A 23,086-nucleotide genomic window follows, 5' to 3' on the forward strand; every position below is an offset into this window, starting at 1 on the left:
TTATAACAACCTGTCAGTCTGTTTTGACGTGAGGTATAGATTGATACGCCGGCCACTTGAGTGACCAAAATGAGGCGAAATTACAAATTATATTAAATTTGTCAAATGCAAAAGAGCTCACACGGATTTTGTTGTTATAAGGAAATACTACAGGATATATAATACACAGTGGGTTTTAAACCCAAGATAAATCCAGCCGCCGAACCAGAGTCTGTTCAGCCTCACACACCTGCTCGCCACAGACTAACAACTAACATGCTCAATGTGGTACACACAAGGACACGGGACAGAGGTTGAGTCATTTTTAATCCATTTTAACTGGCTGCAAGTGTGATTTAGTTATTGCCACTGCCTGTTATGTGCCACAGGTAAGTAACAGGTACTGTTGATTTCACAAATTAGAGAAGCATCACATAATTTTTCAAAGAGCGCTAATACTTTTTTATCCCCGATTCTCTTTTGTCTTTTTTCATTGCAAGCAAAATAAATTAAGACATTACTACCAAAGCATTTGTAATTGGAATCATTTTCTGGGAGAAATTGAGCATGATCTGACGCAATTGCAGGGGTGCTAATACTTTTGACCAGCACTGTAAGTGAATACAGTTTTATTGGAAGTTTAGAAGATCTATTTGCACCCCCCAAATTTATTTTATATAACCAATTCTAGGGGAGAAGCATGTAAACTAATGTATCAGAAAATTACAGTAAAACACCGTAGACTTGATAATATACATGTCCCTTGGCCATCCTGATTTATATAAATTTTTTTCCTATTCAAAAGTTGAGGACCGATTTTTGTGTCTGTTTTCCAGTCTGATCAGTAGACGGCGACAAATCCCCCTTATTCAGACGAAACACTGAACATGTTTACAAGTGAGTATTTTCAAGAGATATAATACACGAGCTGTAAAAACAAACAAAAAAACTAGGTCATTGTAGTATGATGTTATAGCTTACTGTATACATATATATCGCTTTATGACATTGAACAAGGCTAAGGTATTCCAAAATGTTTAATTGTTTAATGCCCTATGTTCTGTAATCTCGCTACTCACTACAAAATGGCCACAATGGTGTCCTTTCACATCCTAATAGCTAATAATCTCATTTATTAACGGACACTTTGCTTCCATTTGCTCATGTTTGTTTAAGAGACCTTAGGAAATTTGTCACATGCAAATGAACACGGCTGTCACCTCACGACCAGCAACAGCAGCGTCTGTGCGTGTATGACTAAATAACTTAATCAGTGTCTGAGGTTAACAAGACATTGGCCAGCTCAGCTTCATCACAGGATGCTCAGGGGCAAAGAAAGCCACAAACTTCATTACACCGAGGGCAAGATCTCCTTCAAGAAATGGTGTGTACACTATGTGTAATCAGGGTTGGCCCAGGCCATTTGGGGGCCCTAAGCAAAATAATGCCAAGGGGCCCATATTTTTGGCCCACCATTTCAAATGCATATTATGCCAATATTTCGTTTTACTACAATCAGCAGAAGCCGTACATTTGCCATTGCCGACAGGTGACAACTTGCTCGGCTTTACTTGATTTGCTCCGGGCCTTCGCCCTGCGGCTAATAGCAATTACCAGCACGAAATATTGACAAGCTCAGCTGACAACACCTTCGAGTCGGAGTGTTTTGCACAACAACAACAACAACATCATCAACAACATGCTCTATTAGCTTGATACTGTTGTTTTTCTTCTCATATTTTCTTCTTCTTTCATTTCTCTGCTCCAGAAAGATAAATTCTCTTCGACATATTCGTGCATCTATTTTCCAAGCAAGTTTGAGCACCAATAATTGCAAAGCAGGTTCAACGTCACTCCCCAGGTTGCCAGATTGTAATGACAAGAAAATGGATGTTTGCATAGATAAACGGCAATGCGCGCCAAATTATTCACAATGCTCTATTAACAACGTAAAAAAGGAGGTTGCCAGATTGGGGGCCCCCTAGTGGTCAGGGGCCCTATGCAGCTGCATAGTCTGTGTATAGGCTGGGCCGGCCTTGTGTGTAATATATATTTTTTCCATACCAACATAAAAAAATAAAAATAAAAAAAAACAACTAAGGAAAACTCATTTTATAGTCATTTTTACTCACTCACTGTGACTTGTTGTATTGCAGTGTTTTTGAGAGGCCTTTTAATTTTTGTCTTGGTCTTTTGGACGAAATACTTATTAATCATAGTAATATTTGAGTAATTTCAATGCATATTTCTCTTTTTTAAAACCTTTCTATCTATGACACTGTTACAGTTTCGCTAGCTAGTTGCTAGCTTCAATGCCACACTTACCTCTTCAGTAATTAGCTAACTATTGACCCCTACTGATATGGAAGAGTATTGCGTGATGACCGATCATTGAACAGCATAGACCAGGGGTCCCCAAACTTTTTCCTGTGAGGGCCACATAACTTTTCCCTTCTCTGATGAGGGGCCGCGTCAGTTTGTAACAGAAAAAGTGTGACGATTGCAGGAGTGCCTTAATGTAAAAATTTATTGTTTTTCAGAAAGCCACAATCAAATAACCTTTTCTGGATTCTTCACGGAACAAAACTAAATAAAATAAAATAATAATAATATAATATAATATAATAACAACACTATTAATTAAATAGATAATAATCAAATTACCCTATCTGGGTTCTTCACAGAAAAAAAAAAGGAAATAAATAACACTATTGAGAAAAAAAAAAAAAATGTTCAGGGGGCCGGAGTAAATGTGGCCGGCCCGCGGTCCGTAGTTTGGGGACCCCTGGCATAGACACTCAGCAACGACACATTTGCAAAATCATTTTCAAAAAACATCTTTAACATCATTTACAGTGGTATGAAAAAGTATCCGAACCTTTTGGAATTTCTCACATTTCTGCATAAAATCACCATCATATGTGATCTTGTCAAAATCACACAGATGAAAATACAGTGTCTGCTTTAAGTAACACCACCCACACATGTATAGATTTTCATATTTTAATGAGGATAGTATGCAAACAATGACAGGAGAGGGAATAATAAGTAAACCCTCTGCCTAAGGAGACTTAAAGAGCAATTGAAACCAATTTTTACCAAACATTTTAAGTCAGGTGTGTGTCCAATCACTGATGAGTGGTTTAAAGCTGCCATGCCCACTATAAAACACACACCTGGTAAGAAATGTCTTGATGAGAAGCACCGACTGATGTGCATCATGGCTCGCTCAAAAGAGCTGTCTGAAAACCTGCGATCAAGGATTGTTGATTTATATAAAACTGGGAAAGGATACAAAACCACCACTAAAAGTGGTTGTTCGTCAATCGAAAGTCAAAGAAGTTGTCTACAAATGGAGAGCGCTTGGCACTGTTGCTTCTCTCCATCAAAGATGACACCAAGAGTTAAGTGCAGAATACTCAGAGAGGTAAAAAAGAACCCTAGAGTATCTGCTAAAGACTTACAGAAATCACAGGCACAGTCCAATAGCTCTGTGCACACATCAACTGTATGTGAAACTATGGCTGAGAATGGTGTTCATGGGAGGATTCCACGGAGGAAGCCACTGCTGTCTAAAAAAAAAAAATTGTTGCACGTTTAATGATCGCAAAAAGGCACTTGGACACTCCATAGAAGTTTTGGCAAAAATATTTTGTGGACTAATGAAACCAAAGTTGAATTGTTTGGAAGTAACACACAAAGTCATATGCGGAGGAAAAATGGAAAAGCACACCAACATCAACACCTCATCCTGACCCCTAAGCATGGTGGAGGGAGCATCATGATTTGGGGCTGTTTTGCTGCCAAAGGACCTGGACAACTTGCAAGCATTAATGGAAGCATGAATTAAAAAATTTATCTGGATGTTTTGCAGGAAACCTGAGGCCGTCTGTCCGACAGTTGAAGCTAAGAAGAGGATGGATGCGGCAACAAGACAATGATCCAAAACACAGAAGTAAATCAACTTCAGAATGGTTCCAGAAGAACAAAATACATGTTCTGGAGTGGCCAAGTCAAAGTACAGACTTGAACCCCGTTGAGATGCTGTGGCATGACCTAAAGACAGCGATTCATGCCAGACATCCAAGGAATCTGACTCAACTACAGCAGTTATGTAGAGAAGAATAGGCCAAGATTAGTCTCAATCGATGTGCAATGTGCTGATCTGCAGCTACAGGAAGCGTCTGGTTGAAGTTATTGCTGCCAAAGGGAGGGCCACAAAATATGAAATGTGATGGTTTACTTACTTATTTTCCCCCCTTCAGTCATTGTTTGCATACTATCCTCATTAAAATATGAAAACCTATGAATGTTTGGGTGGTTCTAGTTAAAAAAGACACTGTTTTTTTTTATCTGTGTGATTTTGACAAAGATCAGATCACATTTGATGGTGATTTTATGCAAAAATGTGAGAAATTCCAAAAGGTTCAGATACTTTTTAATACCACTGTAACAACTTTAGAGGTATACGAATATACTGTAATAATTGGCTGGACGGGGCAGAAGTGCATGCTTATACAGTATCTGCTTTGAAATTTCCTTGTGGCACATTGATAATAAATATAGAACAAAGTGGTACATTTACCCAAGATGACTGCACTCCTTCAAATCAGTCTCATTCTTATGTCAGTTCTTCTTCTTGATTCATTGATGCGCTAATAGATAGAAATTAGGTCACATTAGCGAGATGAAAAAAAAACTCTCCACCCTGCTGTGGTTCTGATTTAAAACCTCTAAACTGACTTTGATCTCTCCTTTTACTGCTCCATGTCTTTTCAAGTGGCCCCAGTGAGACCGCCAGGGTCCGGTGCCAGGATTCCTATTAGGAAGCAGAGCCAGAGCATCATTCATCTTGCCAGCCGCCTCATTAATGGACACTTGTGTGTCACATTCATGCTTTTCAAACGAAAATGACACCATGCAGTTGCAATTTCCATTACAGTAGTAAAAAATACATTAATATAATTGATAATAACTGGCTTGGTCACGTTTCATCATCCTATTTTAGCTTCCCCTTCCAAAAAAAAAGCTTTTTTCACATTTTAATAATAATATCAGCTGGATAAATGATATGTCCAACCCTAATAAAGTCAATATAAATAAATATTGAGTTTAAACATTTGTAAACCATTTTTTTCGGACCAAAGCACACTGAATTATAACATGCATCATCAATGAATGAGTATTTTCATAGATACTGTAAGACGCATGATGAATGATTATAAACCATATATAGCTTTGTTGTACGTCCTTTTTTCCCATTCTTATAACATAACTACTATATTGTTTTGTTGCACTCCAGCCAGTGTTGTTTTCATCAATGATGACGATGACGAAAATATTTCGTCAACGAACTTTTTTCATGACAATAATGAGTTAAAAAATGCCAGTTTTTGTCTGCTTGTCTTGTGTCTCATATACAGGACGACCCCAGTAGACAACGCATTTAGTGAACAGATAACACCAAAACATAACAACGGCCACTCTCAGTCATGGTTGCCACAGCCACCAATGAACCATTGCGGGCGTAACACGTGATAAATAACATACGGTGCAAATTTATAGGAAAAGAAATTAATTAATTTAAAACAATTCTTAGTCTACCTTAAAAATCCTAAATAAAGTTATGTCAATCCCGGAGTGTGGTCTCATGGGAATTGTAGGCATTTGATTTAGTAGGTGAAATGCATGCAAATGGACACTATGATTTTTAAAATTATTTTTTAAAAGACTTTTCTCAACTATTTGTTTACACTGTAGATATATTGGATCTTCATACAACTCTCTCACTCTCTCTGTACATATACAGTGTATATATATTTATATATATGTATACATACAGTGGGGCAAATAAGTATTTAGTCAACCACTAATTGTGCAAGTTCTCCCACTTGAAAATATTAGAGAGGCCTGTAATTGTCAACATGGGTAAACCTCAACCATGAGAGACAGAATGTAGAAGAAAAAAAAATGAAAATAACATTGTTTGATTTTTAAAGAATTTATTTGCAAATCAGGGTGAAAAATAAGTATTTGGTCTATACTACAAGTTCATCGCAGTACTTTGTTATGTACCCTTTGTTGGCAATAACAGAGGCCAAAGGTTTTCTGTAACTCTTCACAAGCTTTTCACACACTGTTGCAGGTACTTTGGCCCATTCCTCCATGCAGATCTCCTCTAGAGCAGTGATGTTTTGGGGCTGTCGTTGGGCAACGCAGACTTTCAACTCCCTCCACAGATTTTCTATGGGTTTGAGACCTGGAGACTGGCTAGGCCACTCCAGGACCTTGAAAGGCTTCTTACGAAGCCACTCCTTTGTTGCCCTGGCTGTGTGCAGCATAATGTAGGGCCCTGTGGAGAGATCCGAAAATGGCACCCTTCAAATCGCAGAGACCTGAAGCAGTTGGCAAAAGAAGAATGGTCTAAAATTCCAGCAGAGCATTGTAAGAAACTCACTGATGGATACCGGAAGCGGTTGTTCGCAGTTATTTGGTCTAAAGGTTGTGCAACACTCGAACCCCCGCAACACACCACACCATCCCCATCCGTCAACTTCACTGGCTTCCTGTCAAACAATGAATCAACTACAAGATTCTCATCATCACCTTCAAAATACTCCATGCCCTGGCCCCTCCCTACCTTTGCAATCTTCTCCGTCTAAACAATCCAACCCGTTCACTTCGCTCTACCACTATTCTTCCCCTCTCCGTCCCCCGTGTCCGCCTCTCCACCTTTGGTTCCAGAGCTTTTAGTCATTGCCCCCCCCAGCTCTGGAACTCCCTACCCCCTGATTCTCACAGCATATCTACCCTATCACTTTTCAAATCTAGATTGAAAACACACCTGTTCACTCTTTCTTACCCGCCATAACCCCTAGCTCTATTTTTACTTCTTTTTATTGTGCTTTTAATTTTTTATCCTTGTAATACCTTTTATCGTACTGTGATTCCATGTCTCTTGTGAAGCGTCTTTGTGTGTTTTGAAAAGCGCTCTAGAAATAAAATGTATTATAATTATTATTTTTATTACCAATTATTGAGCTGAGGGTGCCAATGCTTTTGTCAACAAATGAAGATATTACTACCAAAGCATTTATAATTGCAATAAATTTCTGGGAGAAATTCTGCATGCACAGAGTATTAATTGCACTTTGGGAAAAAAAACATTTCTTTTATGTATTTATTTTTCCCCCAATGTTAAATCTGAATAAATACATTGAACACCAAAAAAAAAAAAAAAAAAAAAAAAAAAAAAAAAATTGGCGGGTGGGGGGGTCGCTACTTCGCGGTTTTTTACTAATCGCGGCCGGTTCTGGTGCCCATTAACAGCGAGAAACGAGGGATCGCTGTATAACTGTTGGATACCATTCGAAAAACCTAACACTCTACTAAGCTTTTTATCATCGATATGCCAATCACATGAAATAAAAGTTGTATTTTTTTCTGGAATGACCCAAATACTGTACAATTCTGGTCGCATTAGACTCCTGTTTAGTAGGTATATCATTGAAATGAGTACATTCTCCTGTAGAATCTATTTATGAATCCTAATCAAAACGATGCATTATCATTCTTCACCAGAGTTTACGCTTCTGGTGTGCAAGTACTCCTAATATTATGCGCATTTCGAAATGATATACTTTCATGACGTGGCGTCAATGCAAATTGGGTTAATAGCATCACCGCTTGCGGATCCTTAACACGGAAGCAGCGGTTCGCTTCCGAACCAATTGGGAACCAGGCGGCGTCCTTAGCATCAGGACAGACCCGCCAATCGGAGCTCAGTTCGGGGCAGATTAAGCCGCAGAGCCCCGGTGGTGCTCCGTAGTAACCCCAGTAACAAGGCTCGCAAACGGAGGAAGACCTGTTTGTTGTCCGTTCAAACCTTCATCACATTGATCCGCTTTTTTGTTTGTTTTAATCGGCAAATGTAGACGAGCAGGACATGGACGCGCGCTCGAACACAGGGGACAGCACGGATGCGATAGTGATGGATGATTCTCAAGAAGAAAGGGACACCCAGGAGGCTTATCATAGGTGGGTTGATTGAATAATTGATTTTTTTTTCTTGAGTAAACGACCTTGCTGTGATGTGAACATTTGTACGTATGCTGATTGCTTCCATTATTTCACCTCACTGGACATTTAATTAAACACACCTACACATTCTAATCAGATCCAAAAGAAATTTAAATTTACACTTTTCATTTGCTTGAAGTGCACACCAGCAAGGGTATTTAATTGAAATGTGTCCATTTTTTCCTGTACTGCTACACAATGCAGTCTAATGAATTCAAAAGGGTCCAATACAACAGTTCACCAATTATGCAAGTGGACAATCCATTTATGCAGCTCCCAAATTATTTGCTTTGATAAGATCTGATATACCAGCAACAGCCAGCACTAAGCTTGTAGTTTTAGTGGGTATTCTCGCGTGCTTCAACGTGGAATCGGGTTCACTTAATGTCAGGGTGCAGTAAGAATTTACATTCATAGCACAGTGTGAAGCAGTATGACACCTCCTTAGATTATTTTTATACTCATCGGCTGAAATATTGATGAGTTGCTTCGATCGCCAGATCTTTACACAACAGCAATAATAAATCATTATTTTTGCACACTTAAGCACTGTAATTCATCATCTACACATCTGTAATTAATAATCGCAGTCTTTTTTTTTCTTTATGTGAATAGTTTCTGCATCTATAGCTTGAGGCATTTAATGTGCATACCCATCTGCAATACAGGTAGTCCCCGGTTTATGAACAAGTTCCGTTCTTGGCGATGTAACCCTGATTTCCACGTAAGTCAGAATTAACCCTTTAAATACCTCTAAATAAAAATAAAAAAAGAAAAACTATACAAAAACATGTATTGTATGCAGAGCTGTCAACAGACTTGCAGGGGCCAAGGAACAAGAGACCATTATAGGCTCCCCCCCACACCACCTCACCAGCTTGTCACGACAACATACGCAGTACTTTTAACGTTGACATTTACACAATGACAGTGTAAATTTTCAAATTGTTTAATTTGAGCTGGACAGTTAAATTTAACAGATCTTAATGTGATGTGACACAATATAAACAAACAATTTCCATCTATTGTCCCATGTAGGCTACAATACAATACAACTGAGAGTGCTACGCCTGCCTGCTAAGCAACAAAACGGTATAACTAAACATCCTGTGCCTGCCCCCTCCACATTCCTGGGGTTATCAAGCCCTCAGACAGTGAGGATTTTTTTCCTGTACTGCTACACAGTATTCCAATGCAGTCTAATGAATTCAAAAGGGTCCAATACAATAGTTCACCAATTATGCAAGTGGACAATCCATTTATGCAGCTCCCAAATTATTTGCTTTGATAAGATCTAATATACCAGCAACAGCCAGCACTAAGCTTGCAGTTTTTGTGGGTATTCTTGCATGCTTCAATGTGGAATTGAGTTCACCTAATGTCCGGGTGCAGTAAGAATTTACTTTCATAGCACAGTGTGTAGCAGTACGACACCTCCTTAGATTATTTTTGTACTCATCGGCTAAAATATTGATGAGATGCTTGCTTCGATCGCCAGATCTTTGCACAACAGCAATAATAATTCATTATTTTTGCACACTTAAGCACTGCAACTCATCATCTCCAAGTCTGTAATTTAAAATTGCTGTCCTTTTTATTTTATTTTTTTTTTGCTTTATGTGAATGGTTTCTGCACCTAAAGCTTAAAGTCCATACAACAGGATAAATGCCAGGCAAACCAAACTGTCACAAACAAAAGACTGGTTTTCAAAAAAAAAAAAAAAAAACTTACTTGGAACACGAGGGCTTGGATATACTAGAATAATGCTGTCCAGAACGAGGACATGAACATTGACATTGACATAGACAATGACGCAACAAGGAGTGAAAAGAAAATGGGAGCTTATGTACACACACGCAGACAAGGGGTAACGAGACAACGAGGAACAGCTGGGCAAAACTTGAGGATGCAGATTGGAGGAAACACTAGGAGCAGGTACAACAGGTGAAATCAATGGGCAATCACAGGGACAAGTCACACTCGGAGGAAACCAACACAAAACCTAACAGATAAAAAAAAAAGTCTTCAATAGCATTATTATGTGAATTAGAATCAAATTTTTAGACGATTCGACTATATATAACAATTTGGCAAAGCGCAGACAATGAGAAATTAGTCTTTTAATCTGCCGTTTAGCCACGCCTACCATTATATGGCTCTAGCGTCCCCAACACATTGATGACGTCGGCAGGGTCATGGTTTCATCTGATTTAGACTTCAGCCCATTGAGGGGGAGTTATTCACAACCAGGAAAATGCGACGAAGAGAGCCGCAAAATGTCATTGTTTAAGTATTTTTCCCCAATTGCTAAATAAATGATATGGTCATGGCAAATAACAGTCTTGTGCTAAATGGAATGTGAAATATTGAAAATGCATTTATTCAGTACAATGTGGCAAAATTACTTCATAATGGTCAAAACTGTCCACTTCTTGCACTTCCCAAACTATATTTTATGCCACCGGAGTTTTTTGTCATTTCCCTACCCCGGCTTGGAGAGCGTAAACAAACCAGGAGGCATGACAGCTAGCCGACATGCTAACCCGAACCGAGTGCCTTTTCAGTCTTATTCTCGGCTTTCGAAGTGAAAAATCACACAAAACTACCCGGGTCATGTCACACGGCAGCAGGGTTGTCGATTGTCCTCGCCGATCGGCAACCCACCCAGCGGCGAGCAAGTTACAGCTCGTCGGACTCGTTTCCCTGCTGCGGGCAAGAGAGCTTGTTTGCCGGGGAAGCAGCTACAGAATGACCGCCGGAAAAACCGGCCGACTTCGGAGGAGCTTGTAGCTGCCACAATGTCAACACAAATATGGCGTAAAATAATGCTTTACTACACGGCGAAGGACGTAAACAGTGCGAGAGCGACGTGCAGTTGTTGTGTAGCTAACATGGCAGGATGTGTCTGAGGAGAGCTTTTCTACATGTCCGTCCATGATCAAATATTAGTAAATGTTAGTAGTCCTTTGTTTAAAGAAAGTTTGTAGTGTTTACTTTGTAATCGCTGTATTTGCGGCCATTTTTAACACAAAGTTGCAATTTTCTCATTTTCGCATAATACAAAACACGATGTTTACTCATTTCCACGTAAGTCCAATGGTCCCACAGTTGTCACACACTTGTTTTGGCTGATCTCGGGGTGAACAGGAACTTTCTGAAACCCAAAAATGCTCACACGCCTCTCCCTGGTGCAGCTACAAAAGCCTGCAACTGTTTAGCTTGCGTAATGCGAAAAATAAATGAATTAATCAGAAAAATTAGCTGAATCCGCAGTCCATCTGCATGCTATAAAGCAATGCTGTATTGGGAGATGCTGACCCGGGTGACGTTTGAAGTCGGTATGCATCTCGCCTAATGCAATCGTCCATAAATGGAGTTGTTTTTCACAGAAAACTGCTGACAGTTAATTTTGCCTCAGATAATCATGGACTTTTAACTGCCAATCAGCAAGGCTCATGTCCTATTTTGTAAGATGAGTAGGGCTGCAGCTATCGAATATTTTAGTAAACAAGTAATCGACTGAAAATTCTATCGATTAATCGAGTAATCGGATAAAACCTTTTTTTTTTTTTTTTTTTAGGTAAAGAGCAATTATAAATATACTTGAGAAAAAAAGACATTTAATCCAAAATTGAACCATTTTCAGTCAATCAATGTCTTTATTTTCGAAGTACATTGTTGAAAACAGCCAACAATTGCATCTAAGATGTGACTAGAAAACAAAATTCACTGCTTTCACTCAAAAAACTTCTAGATCTTATTAAAAAAAAACATATTTCTTACCTAAAAATGTAATTACGCTTGATAACACACATTACTTGAAAGCTACGTTTTCCCCACGTGTTTCAATTTAATTTCCATTTGTGTCAGGCTATTTTTAAGTTCTAGTTAAGTTTTTGTCTAAACTGTAAGTACTGATAGGATTTTGAGTTTTTGCAGTGTTCAAAATAAATGTATGATACCTGCTGTATTGGAGCACATTAGGGACCAGTGCTACTTGGTGACTACTGAGCTAAAACTGACAGTTAGCTTTACTATGTTTTAATTTTACACCCTCACCACTCTACAGCACAGTTTTTTTTACAGATTAAATAAAGCCTGTATGTAAGACACGTTAGCCACGCATCGACAGGGGTCATAATCAATAGAAAACTAGCCCTCCGAAGGGCTAACGTTACGTGAGCGAGTGACAGTAACATTATATTTATTAGCGATGAGAGTCTACTTAAAGATGGCGGCTGTTTACTAATGCTGCCCATACGCGGCCGAGTCTGTCATTTCGCATGCGATATCTATGAGACACATCGGACACTACCTGCTACCACACTAGCATCCTGCGGGCGTAGTTTTTAGCAACGTCGGCGTACTTTGTAGCGGCTGTCGGCTGCGGTATGTTTTTTTTTTTAATTGCTTCTTCCTCTACGCACGTGAGGTCAGCGCATCATCCCGCATTAAAAGTAGTCCGGGCAAAACGTGATGCTTAGAGCTGGCAAAATTAAATGATTCCTCGAGGTGAATAAAATTACTCGGATCAGTTTTTAAACTCGAGTTACTCGAGTTGCTCGAGTATTCGTTTCAGCTCCAAAGATGAGTTAATCACCAAACAGACAAACCTCCTTATCTGTACAGCATATAAGCAACACCAAGCTCTCTGTTCAGTGTGCATTTCTCTACACAGCTTTTGTTCTGTCATCGAATGCACCCAGAAATTTCTGAAATTAAAACTGCGTAGTAAAATCTCTTGTCTCCAGTCTTTTATTTAGCAATCCAGTCTAGCCGTCTCACCTGAATTGAAAACAAACACGCGGAGGACCTGAAAGACTGCCTCCAACACGTCGCATTCGCATTCCTCCTAAACCAGAGACTGAAGCCGGAAGTAACTCATTTTCATGGCGTGGGAGTCATAAATTGAATATATAAAACAACCGCTTCAACACACATCCGAGCGGCCCATTTTATCCAGGAGCATAAAACACTGCATGAAATATGAAATAAACTTGCTTTTTGGTGTCATACGCATTTTAAGCCTAACGTCAAAAATTCTGAACTTCACCTTTAAGAGTAAAACGCTTCAAGAATTGAAATCTTCATTTGCCCTTTGATGTCACACAAATAACGAAGACCATTGCTCCTGTACTGGCCTCCATCACTGTACCTGATTAGAGGACACACATTAAAGAGGGTGAGGTCACTTGCCTTTGTTGATTTACTGTGTTGCCATAGTGACCACACCGGAAGTGCGGTCGTATCTTGCCCTCTGTGGAAAAACAACCATGTTACACAACCGTCACATTACCTCGATACTTCAAATTGACATGATCTATTACCCCATGTTAATGCTGTCCCTTCCCAAAAAGGAAAAAAATGTTGCAAAATTAGGAAGAAAAAGCTAAACAGATGCTCTTAATAATCTTTTTTTCAACATTGTTTTGCTCTACAGTGTGTGAGCAGTACAAAAACAAATATCACTACTTGTCTTTAAGTAGAGTAATTTGCTTACAAGGATCGATGACACAGATATAACCGAAGCAACTACTGATGCTGCTCATAAAAGCTGCTCCTTGGATACGCAAAAATGTGGACTGTGCTATAACAAGGGGTGTCAAACTCATTTTGGTTCACAAGCCACATTTAAGGCAATTACATCTCATCTCATCACTACTTTACAGTTGTATGAAAAAGTATCTGAACTTTTTGGAATTTCTCACATATCTGCATAAAATCACCATCAAATGTGAGCTGATCTTTGTCAAAATCACACAGATGAAAAAACAGTGTCCGCTTTAACTAAAACAACTCAAATATTTATAAGTTTTCATATTTTAATGAGGATAGTATGCAAACAATGACAGAAGGGGAAAAATAAGTAAGTGAACCATCACACTTAATATTTTTTGGCCCCCCCTTTGGCAGCAATAACTTCAACCAGACACTTCCTGTAGCTGCCGAGCAGTTTGGCACATTGATCAGGACTAATCTTGGCCCATTCTTCTCTACAAAACTGCTGTAGTTCAGTCAGATTCCTGGGATGTCAGAATCGCTGTCTTGCCACAGCATCTCAATGGGGTTGAAGTCTGGACTCCAGAACGTGTATTTTATTCTTCTGAAACCATTCTGTAGTTGATTTACTTCTGTGTTTTGGATCATTGTCTTGTTGCAACATCCATCCCCTTTTTAGCTTCAACTGTCTGACAGACAGCCCCAGGTTTTCCTGCAAAACTTTTGAATTCATTCTTCCATTAATGATTGCAAGTTGTCCAGGTCCCGAGGCAGCAAAACAGCCCCAAATCATGATGCTCCCTCCACCGTGCTTCACGGTGGGGATGAGGTGTTGATATTGGTGAGCTGTTCCATTTTTCCTCCACACACAACGTTATGTGTTACTCCCAAACAATTCAACTTTGGTTTCATCAGTCCACAAAATATTTTGCCAAAACTTCTGTGGAGTGTTCAAGTGCCTTTTTGCGAACATTAACGAGCAACAAAGGGTTTTTTTTTTAGACAGCAGGGGCTTCCTCTGTGGAGTCCTCCCACGAACACCATTCTTGGCCATAGTTTTACATATAGTTGATGTTTGCACAGACTGTTCCAGTGATTTCTGTAAGTCTTTAGCAGACAGTCTAGGGTTCCTTTTTACCTCTCTGAGTATTCTGCACTGAACTCTTTGCGTCATCTTTGGTGGACAACCACTCCTTGGGAGAGAAGCAACAGTGCTAAACTCTCTCTCCATTTGTAGACAACTTCTCTAACTGTCGATTGATGAACATTCAGACTTTTAGTGGTGGTTTTGTATCCTTTCCCAGTTTTATATAAATCAACAATCCTTGATCGCAGGTCTTCAGACAGCTCTTTTGACCGAGCCATGATGCACATCAAACAATGCTTCTCATCAAGACATTTCTTACCAGGTGTGTGTTTGATAGTGGGCAGGGCAGCTTTAAACCACTCATCAGCGATTGGGCACACACCTGACTTAAAAATTTTGGTCAAAATTAGTTTCAATTACTCTTTAAGTCTCCTTAGGCAGAGTATTCACTTACTTATTTTCCCCCTTCTGTCATCGTTTGCATGTAATTCTCATTAAAATATGAAAACCTATAATAATGTGTGGGTGGTTTTAGTTAAAGCAGACACTGTATTTTCATTTGTGTGCTTTTGACGAAGATCAGATCACATTTGATGGTGATTTTATGCAGAAATGTGAGAAATTCCAAAAGGCTCAGATACTTTCATACCACTGTATTTTTGGCCATATAAATTAACTCAATGGCACTCACAGATGAGCATTCACAGTCAGTCCTTCCAGTATAAGTAAATCAGATGTCTATTGTTGTCAATGGCAGGGAAAGAGTTGATATGGCATCACTTCCTTGTAATTTTAATACACTGATGGGTCACTTTCTATAAATTTAGCATTATTTCCTTTTGGTTTTTCGGGCATTTCTGGGCTGCTTCCTGTTGATTTAGGGGAATTTCCAGGTTAACTCCTGTTAATTTTGTCACTTCCTATTGGTTTTGGAGCATTTTTGGGTCACTTCCTTGTTAACTCATTGGCTGCCATTTAGTGCTAGACATCCAATCCAATTTTACTAGGAGGGGGCAAATGAACGAATGTAACTCCGAAAGTGAGTCAAGTGCAGTAGTATTTGATCACACAAATCCCAAATCGATGGTTTTACGGCACCAATGTCAAAATAAAAACATGTGATTTTGTATTTCCGGTGACAGCTACAACAACGTGCCTGTCAGGCAGAATAACTCTTCGGGCCGGATTAGACCCCCTGGCAGGCTGGTTCCAGCCCGCGGGTCATAAATTTGACACGCTGTGTGCTGTATCATTACCGTCATTTCTGGACTATAAGGCGCACCTGACTATAAGCCGCCAGCCACCAAATTTGACATGAAAACGGCATTTGTTCATAGATAAGCCGCACTGCACTATAAGCCGCAGTTGTCCTCATTGTATTATGGGATATTTACACCAAAATATATTAACTGGTAACACTTCATTTGACAATGGCATCATAAGACTGTCATGAAACCAAATGAACCACCATTAAGCTATGAACCAATTTAGTGCAAAGCTTTATTGTTTTAAAAATCTTCATTTAGCCATCACTGCTCCCTTGGGGGAGACAGTCCACCTCTGCTGCCACCTGCTGTCAACACTGTTGTCGTCCAACATTCCTCCTAGCATGCATTGCGGCACGACTGATGTAAAAACAATCAAAATTCACGTTCTGTCCTAATTATTTCTTCATTTACTGTTCCAGTTGTTTCATTAATTGCTAGTTATGGTATTTGGTAACATTTTCTTGGATGGTGGTGTCATAATACTGTCATAATTATTACATGACACTGTCATAGGCATTATTGAATGCTTATAATAGATGTCGGTTAGTGTCATCCAGCAAATTATCTCACTTTTGAATGGACGTAAAAGATCTGAGCTGGACATAAATGGAGTTAGTGACATAATATGCAACATGACACATTTTGACGTCTGTCATAATAATTCAGTAATGCCCACGATAGTGTCGTGTCATGTCATAATTATGACGTTCTTATGACAGTCTTATGATACCACTGTCAAACAAAGTGTTACGTATTAACCCAAATAAATCATCAAATAAGCCCCACTGGACTATAAACCGCAGGATTCCAAATGACGGAAAAAAGTAGCGGCTTATAGTCCGAAAATTAGGGTACATGTGACACTCCATAAATCAGACTTCCTCACATTTAGCCTCCGATATTACTGCTTTCTTTATTAACTGCTAGTTTACCATTTTTGGTTTAGCACCATGAACACCAGTCAAACCAGGAATAAAAAAGCTAACAATTCAGCATTTTTCACATTTGTTATTCTTCTTGTAACTCGTCCCCCGCAGTGGGATCCCGGTGCTGTCGCTGTGCCCCCCAGACAGCGTGTACCCGGAACCGAGCAATCTGAATGCCATCCGAGCTGAGCGGGAGTTGTGCGACAGCTGCAGCAGCCTCGACGGACCTTCTTCATCTGGCCAGCTTTATCATCAAGTATGTGTTAAAAAGGCTTGTTGAGCGATTTATAACTGTACTACTTTATTTTCTGGACTATAAGTCACACTTTTTTTTTTTCAACATAGTTTGGCTTTGTGAGTCTGTGACTTATATTATTGGCACACATGCAATTCTGTCACATAATGGTCAATTTTTCTCAGAAAATGCTTGGAATTACAAATGCTTTGATAGCAATATCTTAATTTATTTCGCTTGCAATTAGAGATGTCCCGATCGATCGGGTCCGATCACTTCATTTTCAAAGTATCGGAATCGGCAATAAAATATCGTCCATGCCTTTTTTAAATATATATATATATATATATTTTTTTTTTTAAATTAAATCGTTTTCTAATTGTATTTAATGTTACAGACATAATATGTTACACTCATCCACAATCTTTAGTTTAAGCTTAAGGTAGGGTTATCAAATTTATCCCGATAACGGCAGTAATTAAATTTTTTTTTTAATGTATCGCGTTAAAACATTTAACGCAATTAATGCATGCGTTGCACGACCCACTCACGCATTATTGCGCTGAAACTGTAATGGCGCCATTTTACCTATATAGAGAGATAAATGGCAACGTAAAATGAGTAGAGTGAATTTTGGCAGCCTTTGGAGGCTTATTTTAATTTGTTAAAGCCTTACAATCCCTCTCCCAATGATTAGAAATATAGGAAGCAATGTGGGGAAGCAAGGTAGCAATTGATCTTTTTCATATTATTATCTTATTATTTTCCCAACGCAGAGAAGATATATCAATTGGTAGCACTACACACAGTCATGGTTCCACTTCCCATCATGCATTGGGGCATGGCTACAGTATCATTTACTGAAAGCTCAACAAATACACTAGATGGCAATATTTAGTCACAATATACAAAGTCACAGAGTCTTTCTATCCGTGGATCCCTCTCACAGAAAGAATGTTAATAATGTAAATGCCATCTTGAGGATTTATTGTCATAATAAACAAATACAGTACTTATGTACTGTATGTTGAATGTATATATTCGTCCGAGTTTTATTCATTTTTTACTTAATGCATTGCCAAAATGTATATGATCGGGAAAAATGATCAGGAATGATTGGAATTGAATCGGGAGCAAAACGGGAGCAAAAAAAAAAAAAAAAGCAATCGGATCGGGAAATATCGGGATTGGCAGATACTCAAACTAAAACGATCGGGATCGGATCGGGAGCAAAAAAAACATGATCGGAACAACCCTACTTGCAATGAAAAAACACAAAAGAGAATGGGAAAAAAATACAATCATCATTTTACACAAAATTCCAAAAATGGGCCGGATAAAGTATTGGCAACCTTTGAAATATCATGTGATGCTTCTCTAATTTGTGTAATTAACAGCACTTGTTACTTACCTGTGGAACATAAACAGTGGTGGCAATAACTAAATCACACTTGCAGCCAGTTAAAATGAATTAACGTTGACTCAACCTCTGTCCTGTGTCCTTGTGAGTACCACATTGAGTGTGGAAAAAAGACCAAAGAACTGTCTGAGGACCTGAGAAGCAAAATTGTGAGGAAGCATGGGCAATCTCAAGGCTACAAGTCCATCTCCAAAGACCGGAATGTTCCTGTGTCTACCGTGCGCAGTGTCATTAATAAGTGTAAAGCCCATGGCAGTGTGGCTAACCTCCTTAGATGTGGACGGAAAACAAAATTGACGAGAGATTTCAACGAAAGATGTACAGATAGTGGATAAAGAACCTCGACTAACATCCAAACAAGTTCAAGCTATACCACAGTCCGAGGGTACAACAGTGTCAACCCGTATGTTCCGTCGGCGTCTGAATGAAAAGGGACTCTACGGTAGGATACCCAGGAAGACCCACTTCTGACCAAGAGAAATAAATAAATAAATAAATAATTTTTAAAAAACAAGGCTGGAGTTTGCCAAAACTTACTTGAGAAAGCTAAAAACGTTTTGGAAGAATGTTCTCTGGTCAGATGAGACAAAAGTAGAGCTTTTTGAGAAAAGGCATCAACATAGAGTTTACAGGAAAAAAACGAGGCCTCCAAAGAAAAGAACACGGTCCCCACAGTCAAACATGGCGGAGGTTTCCTGATGTTTTGGGGTTGCTTTGCTACCTCTGGCACTGGACTGCTTGACCGTGTGCATGGCATTATGAAGTCTGAAACTACCAACAAATTTTGTCGGGCTTACTGCAGAGCATTGTACTCATTGATGGATACTGGAAGCGGTTGTTCGCAGTTATTTTGGGTGTTCAGCTTAGCCCATCACTCCTCCCGCAGCCCAGCAAAGGAGCCATCGTCACCCCCCCCCCCCCCAGGATCCAGGGTGGTTTCCCGGTCCACCTGCACACCCATCAACCGGCCTTCAGGGAAAGCGCTTAGTTTTCGCCACTTTTATGGCCAAGATTACCGCACGTGCATGCAGCGCGCACTCCCCCCCCCCCACACACACACACACCTTTGCGTTCATTATACTGCGCGAGTATGTATGTGTGTAACGTGACTCTGAAGGGCTCCATGTTGCTTGTTGCCTGGGGCCCCCGGGGACCCGTGCTACGCCTCTGACCACGCGTCAAAGCATTCCACTCCGGAAAACAACATTAACCACATTAGTTCTTTTGGAGGTAGTCTTTCAGTTCCTCTGCGTGTTCGTTTTCAATTCAGGTGAGATGGCTAGACTGGATTGTTAAATAAAGACTGGAGGCAAGAGATCAATACTGCACAGTTTTAATTAAAAAAAAATTCTGGGTTCATTTAGTTAAGAGGACAAGCCGTGTAGTGAAATGCACACTAAAGGGGGCTCGGCCTTCTTTATATACAAAAAAGGAGGTGTGTCTGGAACGCTTGGTGATTAACTCTTCTTGCAGATCTTGCAAAAAGGTCATGAGCCTTGCTGCGTTGGCGGTTAAAAGTGCATGATTATCTGAGGCAAAACTAACTATCAGCAGTTTCTGTGAAAAACAACTATTTATGGTCAGGCTTGCAAGCATATCAAAGATTGCATTAGGCGACATACATATTGACTTCAGTTCTGTGGGGGAATTACAGTGGGGCAAATAAGTATTTAGTCAACCACCAATTGTGCAAGTTCTCCTACTTGAAAAGATTAGAGAGGCCTGTTGTTAGAGGCAGAAATTTAAGCACTACTTGTTTTGGTGTGCAAAGGGTTAATGAGTGTGTGTGCGTGGGGTGGGTGTGTCACTGTCACTCTGTCACCTGATTAATACCACCTGTGACTACCTGGGAAAGCTTGATTGAGGTAGAAAGAGAGGAGGCAGGGTGCCAATTTTCTGTTGACCGCTAACGCCAGCATTTCATTAAGTATTCCATCCGATCGTATTAGATTCGCCTTATACGCTCATATTTGATAGTTTATGTTTGGTTCACTTTAAGTTCGACACGATCACGGTGACGGTGCACACTTTTGTAATACAGCGTATATAGTAGACGAAACGTGTCACCACTTGAGCTTTAGCGGACGGGAAAGTGACAAAAATTAAAAGTAGTAATGTGATCAAAGTTTATTATACACGCGATCATATTAAGAAATTAGACAAATGAAAGCCATCGGATGACCGACCCAGCCTCACCCGAGTCGTCGTGGATGCAGCGCGTCAGACAGAGCCCCGCTCTTCCCTCTATGTGAGTAATTGGACACTCACACAATATCTGTAATTGTCAACTTGGGTAAACCTAAACCATGAGAGACAGAATGTGGGGAAAAAAACAGAAAATCACATTGTTTGATTTTTAAAGAATTTATTTGCAAATCATTGTGAAAAATAAGTATTTGGTAAATACCAAAAGTTCATCTCAATACTTTGTTATGTACCCTTTGTTGGCAATAACGGAGGCCAAACGTTTTCTGTGACTCTTCATTCTTCGCTTGGTGCAAAGAAATCAACTGTGGGAGAAATTATTAGAAAATGGAAGACGTACAAGACCACTGATAATCTCCCTCGATCTGGAGCTCCATGCAAGATCTCACCCCGTGGCGTCAAAATGATAACAAGAACGGTGAGCAAAAAAGCCCAGAACCACACAGGGGGACCTAGTGAATGACCTACAGAGAGCTGGGACCACAGTAACAAAGGCTACTATCAGGAACACAATGCGCCGCCAGGGACTCAAATCCTGCACTACCAGACGTGTCCCCCTGCTGGAGCCAGTACACGTCCAGGCCCGTCTGCAGTTCACTAGAGAGCATTTGGATGATCCAGAAGAGGACTGGGAGAATGTGTTATGGTCAGATCAAACCAAAATCGAACTTTTTGGTAGAAACACAGGTTTTCATGTTTGGAGGAGAAAGAATACTGAATTGCATCCGAAGAACACCATACAAACTGTGAAGCATGGGGGTGGAAACATCATGCTTTGGGGCTGTTTTTCTGCTCAGGGACCAGGACGGCTGATCTGTGTAAAGGAAAGAATGAATGGGGCCATGTATCGAGAGATTTTGAGTGAAAATCTCCTTCCATCAGCAAGGGCATTGAAGATGAAACGTAGCTGGGTCTTCCTTGCCTGGCACGGCCAGACTGTTCTCCCTGTGTTTTTAAAACACTGAGAGAATAGTCTGGGACCCAGCCCATTAACGGGCTCTCGAGCAGGTACAAATTCAATCGACAAATCAGTTTCGTTTATTTGCGTGACGTGTTCTTAACGAGCAACGTCACTCTTCCGCGTCGGAAGTCGTCTCCACAACAACACAGATGGTGAACAGGAGAGCCGAGAATATGTTCCAATCCACGGTAAAATCAGTTTTAAATGATCAAAAACACATCGACACAAGTCACTGACAAGTCTGTCTCGCGCTAGCCATGTTGAATAAACTCCGCTCTCCTGGTATGTTTACTTCCGCGCGTAAGTCCCTCGTCCCGCCCGTCGCTGATTGGTCCACTCCGCTGTCTGTTTGTTGTGGTTTGCTCTGCCCTGGAAATTTTGTCCGCTTAATGGTGGCCAGACACAATAGCTGGAACAGCGGTGAGTCTGGAGTACCAGGCTAGGGTCTTTCAGCATGGCAATGATCCCAAACACCCAGCATGGGCAACAAACAAGTGGCTTCGTAAGAAGAGTTTCAAGGTCTTGGAGTGGCCTAGCCAGTCTCCAGATCTCAACCCCATAGAAAATCTGTGGAGGGAGTTGAAAGTCCGTGTTGCCCAACGACAGCCCCAAAACATCACTGCTCTAGAGGAGATCTGCATGGAGGAATGGGCCAAAATACCAGCAACAGTGTGTGAAAAGCTTGTGAAGAGTTACAGAAAACGTTTGGCCTCCGTTATTGCCAACAAGGGGTACATAACAAAGTATTGAAATGAACTTTTGGTAGTGACCAAATATTTTCCATCATGATTTGCAAATAAATTCTTTAAAAATCAAATAATGTGATTTTCTGGGTTTCTTTCCACATTCTGTCTCTCATGGTTGAGGATTGACAATGTGTTGACAATTACAGGCCTCTCTAATATTTTCAAGTGGGAGAACTTGCACAATTAGTGGTTGACTAAATACTTATTTGCCCCACTGTATGTATATAGGATGTAGTGATCACTACAACTTTCAAGTTTAAGTGTCTATTCAATTTCTATGGTGTGAAGAGAGAACAATGAACTGTACTTGGGTGAAATACTTAAGGCAATCACACTCATGTAGTGATTAAAATTCATTCATCTCTCCACTCTTGAATTTAGGTTCCCACAGGTCAAACTCAGCTCCATAAATGCCCCCACTGCAGCCCCTACAATGCTCTCAAGTCAAACATGTGCTGCGAGTCAAACAGCACCAGCGGCCCTGACGCCGAGCCGGGTGCCGTGGGCCACAGCTGTAGTTTGACTCACGAGACACCTCGCCAGCACGGTCTGTCGAGGTGTCGCTGGCTGCACGGCTCCTGTGAAGGTGGCGCGCAAAAAGCCACGCAGCGGCACGTGGTGACAGTTGGGTGTGTTTTCTGACTTATTTGTGACATTTGTAAGGAGGGATGACTATAATA

At 40.2% G+C, this 23,086-nt stretch overlaps 1 protein-coding gene across 5 annotated transcripts in view; it reads left to right on the forward strand.

Moving 5' to 3' along the window:
- Positions 1–23,086, forward strand: part of disp2 (dispatched RND transporter family member 2) — a 40,624-nt gene that overhangs the window by 3,226 nt on the left and 14,312 nt on the right. Inside the window, exons 2-4 of one of the 5 annotated variants that reach the window (XM_057859303.1) lie at positions 7,914–8,016; positions 16,951–17,095; positions 22,788–23,030. In XM_057859303.1, coding sequence (XP_057715286.1) covers positions 7,925–8,016; positions 16,951–17,095; positions 22,788–23,030 — 480 coding nt within the window. In that variant the 5' untranslated portion in view covers positions 7,914–7,924. Of the gene's footprint in view, positions 1–7,775; positions 8,017–16,950; positions 17,096–22,787; positions 23,036–23,086 lie in introns of those variants that run through there. The other 4 variants (XR_009067137.1, XM_057859305.1, XM_057859306.1 and 1 more) reach the window with 4 other exon arrangements.

The sequence above is a fragment of the Corythoichthys intestinalis genome, chromosome 15 (assembly GCF_030265065.1).
Source record: "Corythoichthys intestinalis isolate RoL2023-P3 chromosome 15, ASM3026506v1, whole genome shotgun sequence".
Taxonomy (NCBI): domain Eukaryota; kingdom Metazoa; phylum Chordata; class Actinopteri; order Syngnathiformes; family Syngnathidae; genus Corythoichthys; species Corythoichthys intestinalis.